The sequence below is a fragment of the Neophocaena asiaeorientalis genome, unplaced genomic scaffold (assembly GCF_003031525.2).
Source record: "Neophocaena asiaeorientalis asiaeorientalis breed wild unplaced genomic scaffold, Neophocaena_asiaeorientalis_V1.1 scaffold33, whole genome shotgun sequence".
In the NCBI taxonomy this organism is placed as follows: Eukaryota; Metazoa; Chordata; class Mammalia; order Artiodactyla; family Phocoenidae; genus Neophocaena; species Neophocaena asiaeorientalis.
Window position 1 is genome coordinate 1766040 of NW_020171988.1, and position 17436 is coordinate 1783475.

At 41.2% G+C, this 17436-nt stretch overlaps 1 protein-coding gene across 1 annotated transcript in view; it reads left to right on the top strand.

Moving 5' to 3' along the window:
• Nucleotides 1-3716: 3716 nt before the first annotated feature.
• The window catches only part of ANKRD28 (ankyrin repeat domain 28), a 169480-nt gene continuing 155760 nt past the window's right edge, over nt 3717-17436 (top strand). The window contains exon 1 of the mRNA XM_024747532.1: nt 3717-3984. Within this exon, the coding sequence (XP_024603300.1) occupies nt 3958-3984 (27 nt within the window). The 5' untranslated portion in view covers nt 3717-3957. The remainder of the gene's footprint in view (nt 3985-17436) is intronic.

Here is a 17436-nt window from a genome sequence, read left to right on the forward strand (position 1 = left end):
ATGGGTCTCAATTTAAAAAACTTTGCTTGAGCCTTAGCATCTTCCTTTGATCTGATAACTCATTTTTCTTCCAGTCTGACAAATTCTCACGTATCATCTCTATGGAGATTGCTTCTCCTTCATATTCTATTTCCTCCAGAAACTCTTTTATATGTATATGAGGTTTTCCAATTCTATGCTCTAGGTCTCTGAACGTATCTTTGCTGCTTAGGCAGTTTATTATATGCATTTTCCATGTATTTCAGGCTCATGATAAAATCCATTTTATAATATAAGGATTATCTGGTTCAAAAGCCATCAATAGTTGTCTACTTCCTATCACATAAGCTATTCTTTTGGCTTTCCAGGTCCTCATGCATCCAGGCCCTGTCATTGATTAGCTGGGTAACAATGGGCACACCCCTTCTTTGGACCGCAGTTTCCTAACCTAAAAAGGTTACTGAAAAACTTAAATGATGTAAAGCATATAAGGTGCTGGCAAATGCCCACTGTGGTTGTAACACAGTAAGTAAACTTGGGTGTGGCTGCCTAGCTCACAGCAATTACCCTGGTGGTCACATCTACATGACATCTTTCCTCCCACTGTTTTAAACATGAATTCTGAATGGAAGCTGTCATCAATTCTCAGACCTTGCTTCCTTGGTTGTAGTGATTGGCTGAGTCATGGGCACATGAGTCTAGCCTGATTAGTCATTCCTTGAGACTTTTAAAATTTGAGGTTTCCTTCATGACTGCACAGTACTTAAGATGTGAGTTGAGCTGCTGACTGCAGTAAGGGAGAATGAAAGTGACATTTAGAAAAGGGTGGGGTGATAAGGGTGGGACAGAGAGATTACCAATACCATTCAAGTTCCTGGCGTCATCAGCTTTGATGACATGGGACTTTTCAATACTACAGATTCCTTTAATATTTAAATATTTTATATATATATATGCCAGGATAACCTTATAATAAAGATTTAAAAAATAGTATCAGAATTTGAATATGAATCTTATTTCATTTTATTGCTCAATGACACAGATTTCTTATTCCTATTTTTCAGAATGATTGTAACCCTCTCTCCAGCTACGGAAATGTAGTTGCTGTAATAACATTAAATTTGAATGGTTCTGCAGAGTTCCCACAGCCTTTCATACCATTATCTTATTTGATTGTGTGAGATGAGTAGGCCAGGTAATGTTATGCTTAGTTTTTACAGATAGTGAAATTAAGATGCAAATTGGGCTTCCCTGGTGGCGCAGTGGTTGAGAGTCCGCCTGCCGATGCAGGGGACGTGGGTTCGTGCCCCGGCCGGGAAGATCCCACATACCCCGGAGCGGCTGGGGCCGTGAGCCATGGCCACTGAGCCTGCACGTCTGATGCAAATTAAATGGTGTTCAGGGTGGACGAGGGTGAGAACCAAGCTGGATATTAAGCATTATCTATTGGGAGCTTGGAACCTTCTATCTGCAAGTTGTCAGGGATGGTGCCTTGTAAAATACTTTCATTAATTAATGTTAATTAGAAAATCTCAGAAGAGCCCTGAAAACTTTCATTAGCTCAATCCTAAAACCTATTAAAATGCATACTTGGTCCACAATTTACGTTCATACTCTCAAATGCACTTGTTTTCCCCTAAGTGAATCTTCTTCTTCCTAATCAAGTTTCTGTTATGCTTTTAAATTCTAGAACTTTTAACTCAGAGGAGAGGTTTTTGGGGGTGGGCTGGGGGAAGAGGGGGATGTATTAATTCCTGGCTAGACATCCACAGTGCTTAACAGGCTTGTGTATGAATGAGGGTAAATTCTTACACTCCTGGACTAAGAACTCTGTATTGGACATAGCACATGGGTAATTGTTTACAAAAGTGACTTGTGATCAAAAAGTACTTTAGCAATATTATCACAACACCTCTGTTGCGGAAAACTCAAGTGTTTTCACAGTATTAACTCCTTCACCCTCACTGAACTGATAGGAGAGGTGGGGTGGGAAACAGTATTCCTGTTTTATGTGCAGGAGTTGATGAAGTAAAGGGGAGAGAGGTACTGAGGGTGCAAAGCAAGAACAGTCTGGCTTCATCATGAGTGTTACCTCACAGTTGTGAGAATCCCTCCATTTTAATTTGAAAATATAATTTATGATGAGGAATGTCATTTTAGATAATTGTTTCTATAGAATCAAGTCTTTGGTATGCCAAAGAATATTGGAAGGATCATGCTATTAGTCAGCAGTGTTTTTCATGTTGCATTCTGATATTTTCATTTTTTATGGGGCTAAAAGAAGTTTTTTGTTATAAGTGCAGCAATATAAGACACTGACAGTCCTGGCATAGGTCCCCTTTTCTCCCAACTGCCATTAGACCCAAATCGATCCTCTAAATAAAGTCTGTCCCAAGAGACACAATTGATGTAGGGAACAGGGAACTTTTTAAAACCAAGCCTGACGTCACACATTCGTGTTCTAACCATCTGCACCTTTTATTAACCAAGGGCTGGAGTCGCCCGGGCGGACAGACACAGGCGCACAGCAGTCTTCTCCCACACAAGCCTGGAATGGCAACAGTGTGCTGTTGCCTAAGAAAGAAAAGCCGTTTCAGAGCTGTGGGGTGGCGTGGGGGCGTGTGTAGCAGGGGAGTCATTCCTCTCCTCCTCCATCCAAGGATGCTATTTATTGGCAATCCAACACATCTTTTTTTTTTTTTTTTTAATTGATTTCTCTCGAGTGGGAGGCAAAACCCTTCAGATGCAAATGAAGAAAGGGGGAAAAATGCAAGCCAGGCAGGAGGATTTGGGGAGAGAACCACAGCCTTGCTTCGGTTTGGAACCGCGGGTAGAGAAAGGCTTAGGCGTCCACACCAGTTTGGCTGCGAAGGTGCTGCCTTTCTGCTCAGAATGCCAGCATCGCCCCCCTCCCCCACGGTTGCTGCCTGCGGGAGGGCGGCCCCCCCAGACGTCCCCTCTAACCTCCCCAGGTCCGGAGGGGAGCGTGCCAGAGAGAAAAGGGGCGCTCTTTCTCCTTAGACAACGTGCCAGACTCCGCCAGTTCACGCTCCCCTCCCCCTCCCTCCGGCCCTGCCCTCCTGCCCGCCCCCCAACCCCCGGGAGGACAGCCGCTTCCCGGTGACCATCTCTCACCCCACTCCCTTGGCTCTTGCATCCTGCGGAAGCCCAGGGGCGAATCCTCACTCCCCCTCCACGTGCAAGTCCTGTTCGCCACCCTCCCCTCGCCGCTCCCAGGAAGGCAGCAGCCTCCAGGTGCCCACCTCTCACCCCCTTTCCGGCCCCTCACCCCTCACCCAGCCCCTGCAGTCTCCTCCGGCTTTAGGGAGCGTTCTGCACGCTCCCTCCACGTGCGAGCCCCGGGCAGTTACCCCCCACTTCCCGGGACCCGCACCTCAAGCCCGGGCTCCTCCCACCTCGCCCAGGGCGCGCGCCCGGGGCACCTGGCTGCCCCTCCCCCGGCTCCGCTCCCTCGCTCGCCCCCGCCCAGTGCGCCCGGCTCCGCGCCCACCCTCACCGCTTCCTCCCCCGCCCTTGCCCATCCGGGAGGCGGGGCCCGAGCGAGCGAGGCGGCGTGGCCAATGGGCGCTCGTCTTACTCTGGCCTCTCCCCCGCGCGGCCGCCAATCGCGGCGGGCGGTGGTGGTAATATTGTGGAGTGGAGTTTGGATGCCGCGGCTGCCGCGGGCTGGAGCGGGGCGGCCGCGGGGGCTGCCCGGCTGTCTCGGGAAGGGGGCGTGAGGCGGCAGCGGCTGCGGAGACAGCGGAGGGAAAAAGAAAGAAAGGAAGGAGGAGGGCGGGGAGTCCTCGAGGAGGAGGTGGGATCCTCCGGTTCCTCACCTCTCGGCTGCGGAGGGCGGCGGGGAGGCGGCGCCGCCCCCTGCCCGCGGACTCCTTAGCTCACTGCCGCCGACCCGCCGCCTCCGGGCGCAGGCGAAGCTCCTGGGGCGGGAGCGGTGGCCGGGCGGCGCCGACCGCCATGGCGTTCCTCAAACTCCGCGACCAGGTAGGCGAGGGGCGGCAGGCCCGGGGGTGGGAGAAACGGCCGTGACCGAGGGTCACGACCTTGCTGGCTTGTTGGCGTCGCCGGGTAGTTCGAGGCCGACTCTCTGGGTCAAAGGAGATTTTGCTCAGGGAGTAGTTATCAGGGAGTAGTTATTCAACGTGTAAGTTCCCACACTTGTTTTCTTCTGACATCTTGTGCACCATCTTGGTTACTTTTCTTGACTCAGGAAGAGCTGATACAAGAATACCTGAAGTGCGGTAAACTGTCATGACTCTTGGATTGAGGAAATATTTTGTGTCTAGGAACGAAATCGTAACTGTATCAGAATTACTTGTACACCTGAAAACGTTGAACGATGGGTAACAAGGCTTTCAGGCGATGCAGAGGTTTCCAAACATCTGAATCTCTCCTTGAAGGAAAAGGGAAATTAACGTGTGAAATATACCGAATCGCAGTAGACTCCTTAGTGCTGAGAATTTATCTTTGCCATTTGTTTTTCTGAACAGAAGATAATGAACAGATTTGAAGGGAAGGTAATTGCATGTATGGGGAAACTATTCCGAAAGTGAGTTCCCCTTTTGAAAAACAGTGAGGGAAAAACTTGAGATATATTTTTCAGTGTTGTCTCTCAGTGAATATTGTACCTTAAATTCTGAATCTAAGTAGTGTCATTTAATAAGTGACTTTTCTGTTTAGGCTGATGGCTGAACTTGTGTATCATTTGGTATCAGAAAGTTTTTAGTTGGTGTTAACATCATCAGGACATGATACTTTGAAAAACTCTAGTGTTTAGTCAAGCTTATACTTTGTATTTCAAATTGTGGAACTGCATTGTCCAGTATGATAGCCACTAGCCACATGTGGCAACTTAAATTTAAATTAACTTTAATTTATTTATTTATTTTTGGCTGCGTTGAGTCTTTGTTGCTGTGTGCCGGCTTTCTCTAGTTGCGGTGAGCGGGGGCAGCTCTTCATTGCGGTGCACGAGCTTCTCATTGCAGTGGCTTTTTTTTGTTGCGGAGCACGGGCTCTAGGTGCGCGGGCTTCAGTAGTTGTGGCTCTCGGGCTCTAGAGCGCAGGCTCAGTAGTTGTGCACGGGCTGAGTTGCTCCTTGGCATGTGGAATCTTCCCGGACCAGGGCTCGAACCCGTGTCCCCTGCATTGGCAGGCGGATTCTTAACCACTGCACCACCAGGGAAGTCCCTAAATTAACTTTAATTTTAAATAAAATAAATTCAGTTCTTCATTCCTGCTAGCCACGTTTCAGGTGCTCCATAGCCCCACGTGGCTCTTGATTATGGTATTGGACAATACAGGTGTGGAGCATCTGTATCATCAGAAAGTTCTGTGGGGCAGCACTATTAAAGAATAAGAGGTAAAGCATAAACCAATTCCTGTACAGTTAACTCACGTTGTACTCTTAATGGTGTGTAACTCAAGATCCAGGGTCTCCACTAATCTTTACCAATCTAATGGCACCTTGTGGTTCCATAACTTATAGTTGAGGTAACAATTTTTGTTTTGTTTCTCGTCTTACGCTTTTGAAGAAAGTTGTTTGGATTATGTGTGTTAGAAATTTGGTGAACTTTTGGGAGAGCATCTCATTTTATTCACCATCAGATTTAAACAAACAGGATTGTATTTTCAGTTGGACATAAAATCCAATTGCACCTTTGCATTTGTGTATTTAGGAATTGCAGTTGTGAAACAATTGTGATGCTACTCCAGTTTTATATAATATCTATTAATACTTGGTGGTAAAGATGATATGTAAAATGTCACCTGTAAACTTGAAGGTATTTGGGCAAGTTAATGAAGTGGCATGGCTGGGGCAGGGCGGGGGGGGGAAGAACCTTGGGGTTTACCTCTAATAAACTACTAAGTAATTGGCTCAGGAAGGGAATAGCTGCTTTTAGAAGTCATCTTATGTGTTGATATTTTATTAGCTCTTAAAAGCGATGGTACAAATGAAATGGAATGCAAATACTATTTTACCCTTTCCCATCTACAGGACAGGCAGTTCAGCTAGACGAATTATTTTATTTGGAGGAAAGGAAGAGATCTGTTTAAGTACACAGAATTTTAAAGCTGAAAGGTAGTTGACATAGCATTTAGCTCAGTCATTTACACTTGAGCTAGGAGGTAGTAGAATCTACTTTTCTATGTTATTTCCATGTACACCCTGTATTTTGCTTTCTCCCATCTTTCTAAATACAGTCTATTACATAGAAGCTAAACATGGGTAGGGGTTGTTTTTCTTTGTGCATATAAGCATCAGGGGGTTCTAGATGGTTTAAACATAAAATCAGTGAGTAAATAAAGCAGTTTGTTTTCATATCCAATCAATGGCAATGAGTAAGACAGCTTTCCCTCATTTTGTGCCAACACCAATATGGGGGTAAGAAGTTACTACTGTGCTATTTTCTATTAGTAGGTGAAAATAACTTTCAATTGTAAATGAAATGAAAAGAATTTGTTTCCTGTTTGTAGGAAACGTCCCTGGATTCTTTCCCCTCACATAAAAGTGTTTATAACAGCACGAATCTGTAACAGTTGCAGGGTTTTGTTCAACAGGTGTCACTGTCAGGTTTTTTCTCTTTGCAGTTACTAAAAATGTAATCATACATGGTTACATTTAAAATTTATTTTCCGGCTTTATTGAGATATTATTGATATATAACATATGTAAGTTTAAGTTGTACAGCTTTGATTTTATACATGTATATATTGTGAAATGCTTACCACAGTAAGTTAGTTAACACTTCCATCCCTTCATGTAATTACCATTCGTGTGTGTTTGTATGTGTGTGGAGATAAAATTTAAGATCTACTTCTCTTAGCAGCTTTCAATTATGTATATATAATAGAGCATTGTTAATTATAGTTACCATGCTGTACATTAGATCCCCAGATCTACTCATTTTATAGCTGGAAATTTGTACCCTCAGACCAGTTACAGGCTTACATTTTATCAGCAGTGATTCATAGTATACCCTAATAAGAAAGGTAGATGGTCTTTGTTTGGTTCAGGGGTAACAAACTCACAACTGGGGAGCTAAATGGCGGCTGATACTTGGCTTCAGTATCTAGGACACAATAGGGAGTGATGGGGATCATGGCAAATAGCAGGTATGTTAGCTGCTGTTCGCTCCAGGCCATTTTTTCTGTGCAGGTGTGCCTAGTATTTTTAGAACTCCAGTTTTTTGTAGGAAGCCAGAAATACAGATTCTTATGAAAAATTTCTATTTATAAGTGTTGGCAAGTTGGTAGATAACATTGAGAAAAATTCAAAGCCGTGGTTTTAAAAAGGGGGACCAGTTTATAACCACTAGTTTAGATCAGCTTGAGGAAACAAGCTATTATAAAATTAGATTCCTATTAAAAAACAGTTTTCTCTGAGATAAAATAGCCAAAATGGTCATAAACTTAAAAAAAATTGAGATATAATTTGCATACCATGAAATTCACCCTTTTAAAATGTTCAGTAGTTTTTAGTATATTCACAAAATTGTACAACCATTACCACTGTCTAATTCCAGAACATTTTCATCACTCCAAAAAGCCATTAGCCAGACTTCCCTGGTGGCGCAGTGGTTAAGAATCCACCTGTCAATGCAGGGGACCTGGGTTTGAGCCCTGGTCTGGGAAGATCCCACATGCCCTAGAGGAACTAAGCCCGTGCGCCACAACTACTGAGCCTGTGCTCTAGAGCCCACGCTCCGCAACAAGAGAAGCCACCGCAATGAGAAGCCCGCGCGCAGCAATGAAGACCCGATGCAGCCAAGAATAAATTAAAAAATAAAAAGAAAAAGTCTTTAAAAAAGCCATTAGCAGTCACTCCTTGTTCTTCCCTCCTCCTACCTCCTGGCAGTCACTAATCTACTTTCTATGTCTATGCATTTGCCTGTTATATTTCATATAAATGAAATCATACAATATGGCCTTTTATGTCTGACTTGTTTCACTTGGCATAATACTTTTAGCGTGAATCAATTAGAAACTTTTATATCATGTTTAAGACTTTCTAAAAAAAGTTTCTATACTTTTGTGCTGTTTTATTGCCTCTGGTAGTGTGCATATGTATAGTTTGGATGTTTTTTTCTGTTTTCCGAGTTGGTTTTATAACTCAAGTTAAACTTTGTTTGCAGTAGTACTAAAAAGGATAACAGTTTTCACATTTGGATTATTTTTGTGTAGGAGCCATCTTTGTGTTCCCTCCTGGGTTAATGGTCATTAGGTAAGAATTCTTGATATATTGAAGGATTTTCTTTTTGTTTTTTTTTTGTTGCGGTACGCGGGCCTCTCCCTGCTGTGGCCTCTCCCGTTGCGGAGCACAGGCTCCGGACGCACAGGCTCAGTGGCCATGGCTCACGGGCCCAGCTGCTCCGCGGCATGTGGGATCTTCCCAGACCGGGGCACGAACCCGTGTCCCTTGCATCGGCAGGCGGACTCTCAACCACTGTGCCACCAGGGAGGCCCATGGTTTTTTTTTTTTTTTTTTGAACAAAGTTGGCATATCAATGAGTAGATATTGTATGGATGAGAATAAATCACTGTTTCAGATAGTAAGTTCTCACTTGTCAAGCATTCACTAAGGGTAGAGCATTATTTGACTTTTCAGTAGGAGAAAAAACTAGATGATCCTTGAAAAATCTTGTAATTGGGGATACAGAATGTATGAAATGCCACCAAAACACTGATGCCCATATGTTCAAGTATTCCATATCGAGTGTCTCCTTGCTTTGTGTTGGAGATTGTGGGGGACACAGGGTAGAGTAGCTACCATCTCTGTTCCTAAGAATCTTATTGGCAAGAAAATGAGCGAAGACATGCATAAATAAATGCACAGCGTCTGAGATACTTCACATGAAAAGGTTTATAGAAGTTGAGGAACAACATGGAGCATATTCTTTGGAAATGTAATTACTATATAATTCAGAAATAAGCGTGTTCTATGTTTCTTGACTTTTTTTTTGAATGCTTTGTATAATACAGTGTAGAACATGGAGTGCTCCATAAGAGATGGAGATAACATGATTCTGAATTCAGAAAGGATCAGATGATCTGATTGTAGGCAGAGGGAAACCCTCATGGCAAGGGAGGTATTTTAGGTCCACAGAAAGGGTTTGTTGAGAGCAAACATTTGGGCAGGAAAGCAACAAGAGGGAACCCAGAAGGCAAGCCAGAAAAAGAGGATGGTATATTTCTGTTGGGATAGTTAGGCAATAGACCTGATTGGTGGGTGTAGTTGGAAAGGACTGGAGGTAGATTAGTTGAATTAACAGTGACTACATTACGAAGTACTTGGAATACAAGGTTAAGAAGTTTGGATGGATTGGTAGGTGATGGGAAGTCTAAGCCAGGCTGTGAAGAGCTTCAGGGGGAATGTGCGTAAATGTACTTTTCTCAAGAGGGTTCATAGTTTTATTAGATCTTCTGAGGGGCCCATGATACCCCAAAGTTAAATAACCACTCCATTACAGGTTTTAGAAGAGTAGATTATAAAAGACAAATAGGGACACCCAAGACTGGTTAGGTGGCTACTGCTGTAATTCAGAACATATGTAAACCTTTTAATTTAGTATAAACTGAGTATATTAATTACTAAGCCAAAGTTTGAATGGAAATGAGTACATCTTTAAAGGATCGTTATAGCTGTAATAATGACTCACTTATGTGTACAATTATGTCTTTTTTTTTTTTTTACAATTATGTCTTATATTCATATAACAATTGATAAGTTTTTTTGTTGCATAGTCCCACTAGGGTCAATCACACATTAAAATGCAATTGAACATTGATTATGGTAGTGAAAAAAAAGCAGATAAGCCAAGTAGTTAGGTTTGGGTTGTATTAGGTTTTTCGGCATTTTATTTCCTTTTCGTTTTTCTAGTCTAATGTAAAATTCATATACCTGGGCTAGACTGAGATGCCCCTGGAAAATGTTCTGTGCCTGGAGGAAATAGTTTAGGATTAAGCCTTTTTGTTCTGGATAATGTATCCTGTGGACAGTTCACATCAAGCCAATCACTGAGTAATACTTATAATTTAAAATGAAAATTAAATGAAATCTCCAGTTATTTAAACCAATAATGTTTTAAAGTGTTACAGTATATTGTACACGATGATTAAAGTTCCCAAGTACTTTAGGTTTGATTTCTACTCCGGTCCCTAGCCCCAGTTCTTCGTTATACTATTAAGGGATTCATCTACCTTCCTTATGTGATACTGATTTTAAGAAAAGTTGCCAGGATTCTTCGTGTATACTGGTTGTCATACAAAGCAAAGTCTAGATAGAATTACTACTCCCACAGCTAAAGTTCACGTATAAGCAGTAAATTTAAGTTCAGATTCTTAATTGGTGATGGTTTCATCTTTGATTTATTATAAGGTTAAAGGTTATGTCTTTTCTACTCTTGCGGATTTAAGGTCACAGGTAATATTAAAGCATGCAGCACAGGACAAGATATTTAAAAAGGGAAATTAGGAAGCGGTTGTTTCTGACACAAATGCTTGTTCTGGAAGCCTAGAATGCAAGTTATTACAGTTGAACACTACATTTTTTTAAAATAAATTATTTATTTTTGGCTGCATTGGGTCTTTGTGGCTTATGTGCTGGCTTTCTTTAGTCGTGGTGAGCGGGAGCTACTCTTTGTTGCGGTGTGCGGACTTCTCATTGCAGTGGCTTCTCTTGTTGCGGAGCACAGGCTCTAGGCGCACGGGCTTCAGTAGTTGCGGCACGTGGGCTCCAGTAGTTGTGGCTTAAGGGCTCTAGAGCGCAGGCTCAGTAGTTAGGGCGCACGGGCTTAGCTGCTCCACGGCATGTGGGATCTTCCTGGACCAGGGCTCGAACCCATGTCCCCTGCATTGGCAGGCGGATTCTTAACCACTGAGCCACCAGGGAAGTCCCCTCTTTTCCTTTTGAGGGAGCTCCTGGATTAAAAATGATGAAAGTCAGAAAGGACCTATGTAGCTATCTTTAGTATTGTATTTTTATTGGTGTAAATTAATTAGGATAAAATCAGATAATTCAAACAGGACTTTGAAAGATTTTATGTATGTGTTTGGTGTGGATGTGTATGTAGATGGGTAAACAAAAGGCATCTATGTTGAATAGTTCTCTGAATGGTGAGAGGTTTCCCCCACTTTTTGAAAGCTTATATGCTAGGCGGTGTATAGTTCCAAGAGTGCCAGATTGGGTTATGCCAAGAGTGAGAATGGTGTCCCTGGGAGAACTTTATAAACAGCAAGGCAAGTGACATTCACATCCTGGAGAAATGGAGTTAGTTGGACTTCAGAGTTAACAACAGCTGGCTTTTAAGGGATGTAAAAGCAAACTGCAGCATGAAGGGTGGGCAGTGCAGTTGAAGCCAGCTGAACAGATCGGAAGAGCAGGTGTAGTATTAGTCACACAGAGCCAGTAAGTAGTCTAATCCAAGGTATAGGCAGGTAGTTAGAAACCAGCATGTCTGTTAGTTGAATGATTCAAATAGAGAGGTCTGGAATCGAGAGACTTCAGTAGAGGAGGGCTGGGGGCTGTAACCTTGCAGACATTCTCATTTGATACTGTAGCGGGGACAACGGAGGGAACGTGGTGGGAGTATTTCCCAACTTAGAAACTAGTCCGGAGTTGTAAATGAAACGACGATGCGGGTGTATTATAGAAATGTTTTGGAAGATTGTGTATATGTTAAATAATGGTTAATCCACCTTGCTATTTTAAAGAAACTGTGAATTATTTTAAATAGCCTCTTAATAAAACAACTTATTTTTAATCTTTTATCATAAAGCTGAATTTCTATATATCATTTTCACATAAATTTAGATGTACTGACTTGATTGCATAACTATTACAAATGATCAGCAGTACATGGATTATTTTGTATGTTCTGATGTATTACTGGTTTAGAACCTTCTGTGTTTTGGCTATTGAATTATTGCTTTTAAAATGTTGCTAATCAACCTGTGTGTGTTTTCTTTCCTTACTAACAGTGTTCCACTCCAGATTCTATTATAGTCAAAAGAACTCCTTACCTGTTCACTTTCTAGTTTCCTCAAAGTCTTGGAGCCACAGTTTTGAACTTGGAATTCCTTTTGTCTGACCATAACTTTTTTCATCATTGGTTGTCCCGTCTTTTCACCTACAATGAAGCTGAGCTTTGCTGTGTTGGAACCTACTTCACCTAGTTGGTTAAGTTCAATTTGGCCACAAACTGACTGACCTCTTGAGAAGTCTTGAGCTCCTGATTCGAGCAGTATTGGCTAGGGTAGTGTTTTCTGAAGTGTGGGACAGCTTTTCCTACTGGTGTGTTTCTTGAGATTTTACAGGGTGACCTGTCTACTTGGACTTCCAGGTGTTGACCCACATTTCCTTGCTTCTAGTCTACTCAAGACCGTAGCCTGGTGTCCTGCTTCAGTCTCACTTTCCTCTGGCCTGTTTGGGGGTTTCCCAGCTCACTTCATTGTACCCTTTCGTATTAACCATTCCTACTCATCTTGCAGCTTTCATCTCTGTTTTTCCACCTCAGCCTCCTTTCTTAAACCCTTTGCCACCCTCAGTTCCTAACTTACACACACCTCAGTCTCTTCCCCTTCACCTCGGTCTGCTGCCTCTTGGAATTTGTCGTTCCTTTCCATTCCCACCCCTTCTCAGGCTGTGCCGTCTTCTCAGCAAGCCTTGACTCTCAGTGGGCACTTTACCCACAGTTCCCCCCATTGGCGCTGATAAAGTCAATCTTACATTCTTATCCTCTACCTTTTCTACTCTTGTCTGTAGCCCCAGTATTACCCTCTCAGGTTATGCCTTCATTCTTTCCTGTGGCTTTGTTGGGCAAAAGAAGCAAATGACTTAAAGAAAAGGTTAAGTAAATATTAGTAGATGTCATTCATGGATATGGAAAACAATTATGATAGTCTTAATTGAATGTCTGGAATGCTGGAACATATACTTTTAATTCTGGCTCATTTATTTATTCCCTTTGTGACCTTGGGCAAGTTATTTCACTTAAGTTTGTGTTTCCTTGCCTAGAAAAGGGAGGTAGTTGTGTCTAGCTCGCTGAATTGTTGAATTAAATGAGAGTGTGTAAAACCCCTGGCACATAATTGGCACTTGATAAATGGCAGCCACTACTGTATTGAAATACTTTGGCTTGGGACTTAGCTCTTCCACTTTCTTACTGTATGACCTTGGGCAAAGAAACTAAATCTGAGCTGGAATTTGTTTTTAACATCTTTTTTGAGATATAATTCACGAAACCTGTACATTAAAATAATTTAATAATTATAATTTAAATAATGTATAATTCAATGTGTTTTTTTTGTTTTGTTTTTAGTAAACTCAGAGTTGTGCAACTATCAACCACAATCTAATTTTGGAATATTTATCACCTCAAAAAGAAGCCCTGGGCCAGTGAGCAGTTACTCCCATTACTCCTAACCTCCCCTCCTTTCTCTTAACCTTAGGCAACCACTAATTTATAGGTATACCTCAGAGATATTGCAGGTTTGGTTACAGACCACTGCAATAAAGCAAATATTGCAATAAAACAAGTCATGTGAATTGTTTGGTTTCCCAGTGCATGTAAAAGTTATGTTTACACTGTACTGTAGTGTATTGTGTGCAGCAGCATTATGTCTTAAAAAAAACCAATGTACATACCTTAATTAAAAAATTGCTTAAAAATGTGAACCATCATTTGACAATGCAGGGTTGCTACAAATCTTCAATTTGTGTAGATGTGTGTTTTAATTTTGCTTGGGAATATTCGTATGAGTTGCTGAATTGTATGGTAAGCTTCTGTTTAATGTTTTAAGAAGAGCCAAGTTATGTAATCCCTTTTGTGTGTTGCTGGGTTTGGCTTGCTGATATATATATATATTTTTCGGTACGCAGGCCTCTCACTGTTGTGGCCTTTCCCGTTGCGGAGCACAGGCTCCGGACGTGCAGGCGCAGCGGCCATGGCTCATGGGCCCAGCAGCTCCGCGGCATGTGGGATCTTCCGGGACCAGGGCAAGAACCCGTGTCCCCTGCATCGGCAGGCAGACTCTCAACCACTGTGCCACCAGGGAAGCCCTGGCTTGCTAATATTTTATCTCTCTCTTCTTGTGATGTCTATTTCTTTGGTATGAGGGTAATGTTGGTCTCATAGAATGAACTGGGAAGTGTTCTCTGCTCTCTTCTAGAAGAGTTTGTGAAGGATTTGTAGTATTTCTTCTTTAAGTGTTTGGTAGAATTCACCAGTGAAGCTGTGTGGGCCAGGCCTTTTCTTCGTGATAAACTTTTAAATTAGTAGTTCTGTTTCTTCACTTGTTATAGATCTCTTCAGATTTTGTTTCCTCTTGAGTCAGTTTTGGTAACTTGTGTCTTTCAGGGAATTTTTTCATTTTATCTAAGATATCTAATTTGTTGGCATAAACTTGTTAAAATATTCCCTCATAATCCTTTTGATTTCTCTAAGGTTGGTGGTGATGTACCCCTTTTTATTCCTGATTTTAGTAATTTGTCTTCATTATTTTTTTCCTCAGTCTAGCTAAAGGTTTGTCAGTTTTATTGGTCTTTTCAAAGAACCAACTTTTGGTTTTATTGATTTTTTTCCCCCTATTTTTATCTTTTCTATGGTATTGATTTTTTCCTCTAACATAATTTCTTTCCTTCTGCTTACTTTGGATTTAGTTTGCTTTTTTCTTATTGCTTAAGCTGGAAGCTTACTTGAGGTCTTTCTTTTCTGATATCCGTGTGTACAGCTATAAATTTCCTTTTCTGTAAATTTTGATATGTTTTGGTTTTGTTTTCAGTCAGTTCAAAATACATTCTAACTAAAAAGTTCCCTTGTGATTTTGTGCTTGACCCAAGTGTTCTTTAGAAGTGTCTTGTTTAATATCCAAACATTTGTGGATTTCCTAAATTTGGGGGGTTTTTTCTAATTTAATTCCATTGTGATTGGGGAATATTATTTAAATTCTTTGTCTTTTCAGTTCTTTTAAATTTGAGACTTTTAGTAGCTACTAAAAGTAGCTGCTTCCTTGCAGGCGTAAAATATTTACAAATTTGTGACAGAGTTACAGTTTGTGGAGTGGGAACCATGGGAGCAGTCTGTGAAGTTTGTGAAGCATCCATTTGAGAACCACTGTTACAGAATGAATAGGTTGCTGCTGTGTGTGTGTGTGGAATGGAGTGTGTATTGAAACATTAGATAAACATCTTCTGGCATCTGACCATTTTTTCTGATTCTTAAAGGCTGGGTATATGTAAGTGGTACCTTTTAGTAGTTTTGATATGACAGAAGTGTTTGATCTTTTTCTTATATGATACTCAGAACTTTATTTATTTTTGAAGTATAGTTGATTTACAATGTGTTAGTTTCTGGTATACAGCAAAGAGAGATATATATATATTCTTTTCCATTATGGTTTATCACAGGCTATTGAGTATAGTTCCCTGTGCTATACAGTAGGACCTTGTGGTTTATCTATTTTATATATAGTAGTGTGTATCTGTTAATCCCAAACTCTTAATTTGTCCCTCCCCCACCTCCTTTCCTCTTTGGTAACCATAAGTTTGTTTTCTTGTTTGTTTTTTTAATTTATTTTATTGAAGTAGAGTTGATTTACAATGTGTTAATATCAGAGAGTGATTCAGTTACACCTATACATTTTTTTCATATTCTTTTTCATTGTGGTTTATCACAGGATATTGAATATAGTTCCCTGTGCTATACATTAGGTCCTTGTTGTTTATCCATTCTATATATGTAATAGTTCTCATCCATAAGTTTGTTTTCTATGTCTGAGTCTGTTTTGTAAATAAGTGCATTTGTGTCATATTTTAGATTCTACATATAAGTGATATCATATGGCATTTGTCTTTCTCTTTCTGACTTCACTTAGTATGTTAATCTCTTGGTCCATCCATGTTGATGCAAATGGCATTATTTCATTCTTTTTTATGGCTAATATTCCACACCTTCTTTACCCATTCATCTGTGAATGGAAATAGTGCTGCTATGAACATAGGGGTGCATGTAACTTTTTGAATTTTAGTTTTCTCCAGATACATGCCCAGGAGTAGGATTGCTGGATCATATGGCAACACTAGTTTTAGTTTTTTGTTTTTTGTTTTTTTTTCGGTATGCGGGCCTCTCACTGTTGTGGCCTCTCCCGTTGTGGAGCACAGGCTCCGGACGCACAGGCTTAGCGGCCATGGCTCACGGGCCCAGCCGCTCCACGGCATGTGGGATCTTCCTGGACCGGGGCACGAACCCATGTCACCTGCATCAGCAGGCGGACTCTCAACCACTACGCCACCAGGGAAGCCTCTAGTTTTAGTTTTGTAAGGACTCTCCATACTGTTCTCCATAGTGGCTGTACCAGTTTACATTCCCACCAACAGTGTAAGTGGGTTCCCTTTTCTTCATACTCACGACTTTTTTTTAACCATAGAAAGGATATATAAGAGGTTTTTGTTTTGATTGTTGTTTTTTGGGGTTTTTTTGTGCTTTTTGTTTGTTTGTTTTTGCTTCTTAGGAAAAATTGAAGAGCAGAAAACTTACTTATTCCAGGTTTTTGGTACCAATTTTTCACAGAAGTATAAAATGAGAGGAAGAGAAGTCCCCTCCCTCACTCAGTCGTGCCAGATTTTGTTGTGAACAGTCCTTGTGACTGTCAGTTTGTCAGTGGATGTTTTTTTTCCTTTGAATAACTTCTGCAGGAGGCAACCTTTTTTTTGGACTGTTCTCTGTTATTGCCTGCATTTGCGTTTAGGAGTGCAGGATCTTTACCCCCCATTTATAAAATCATTAAACTGAACCATTTTCAAAAGTTTGACGTAGTGTTTTCATTGAACTCATGGAAGTTAGAATTGAAGCTGTGAGAGAATTTACCTATTTAGTCTTGAGCTTATAATTTCCCAAAGAGTAAGGGCCACAGTTTTGCCCAGTACTAAACACGTAACAAGAAATTTAGGCGTGTAATTTATATCATAGGCTTCCTGAATACTGAAATGCAAAAGAAACATTTTCACCTACCGCATTCAATACTTTGATACTATCTACTGATATTGGTGAGAATGCAGGAAATTGGTTCCATTACACTGTTTTATATCCCTGTGGTTCTATCTGAAATAATTCTCTTTATATGACTATATTTATGGTCTGTCTCCCTCTACTGGAATGTGAACTCTAAGAGGGCAGGGACCGTGTCTGTTATTTACTGCTGTATCCCCATCACCTACAGTAATGCTTTGCATATAGTGGACGTTCAGATAATTGCTGGATGAGTAAGGGATTCTGATTAGGTGTATCTGAGATGGGACCCTGATACCTATATATTTTTTTAAAAAGCATCTCAGGTTATTTTGATATGCACTTCCAAGGCTGAGAACCACTGGGCTATCTTCCTTCTCAGACATGCAGTAATGTGCATAAGGTACAGAAGATAAATATATATATATATATA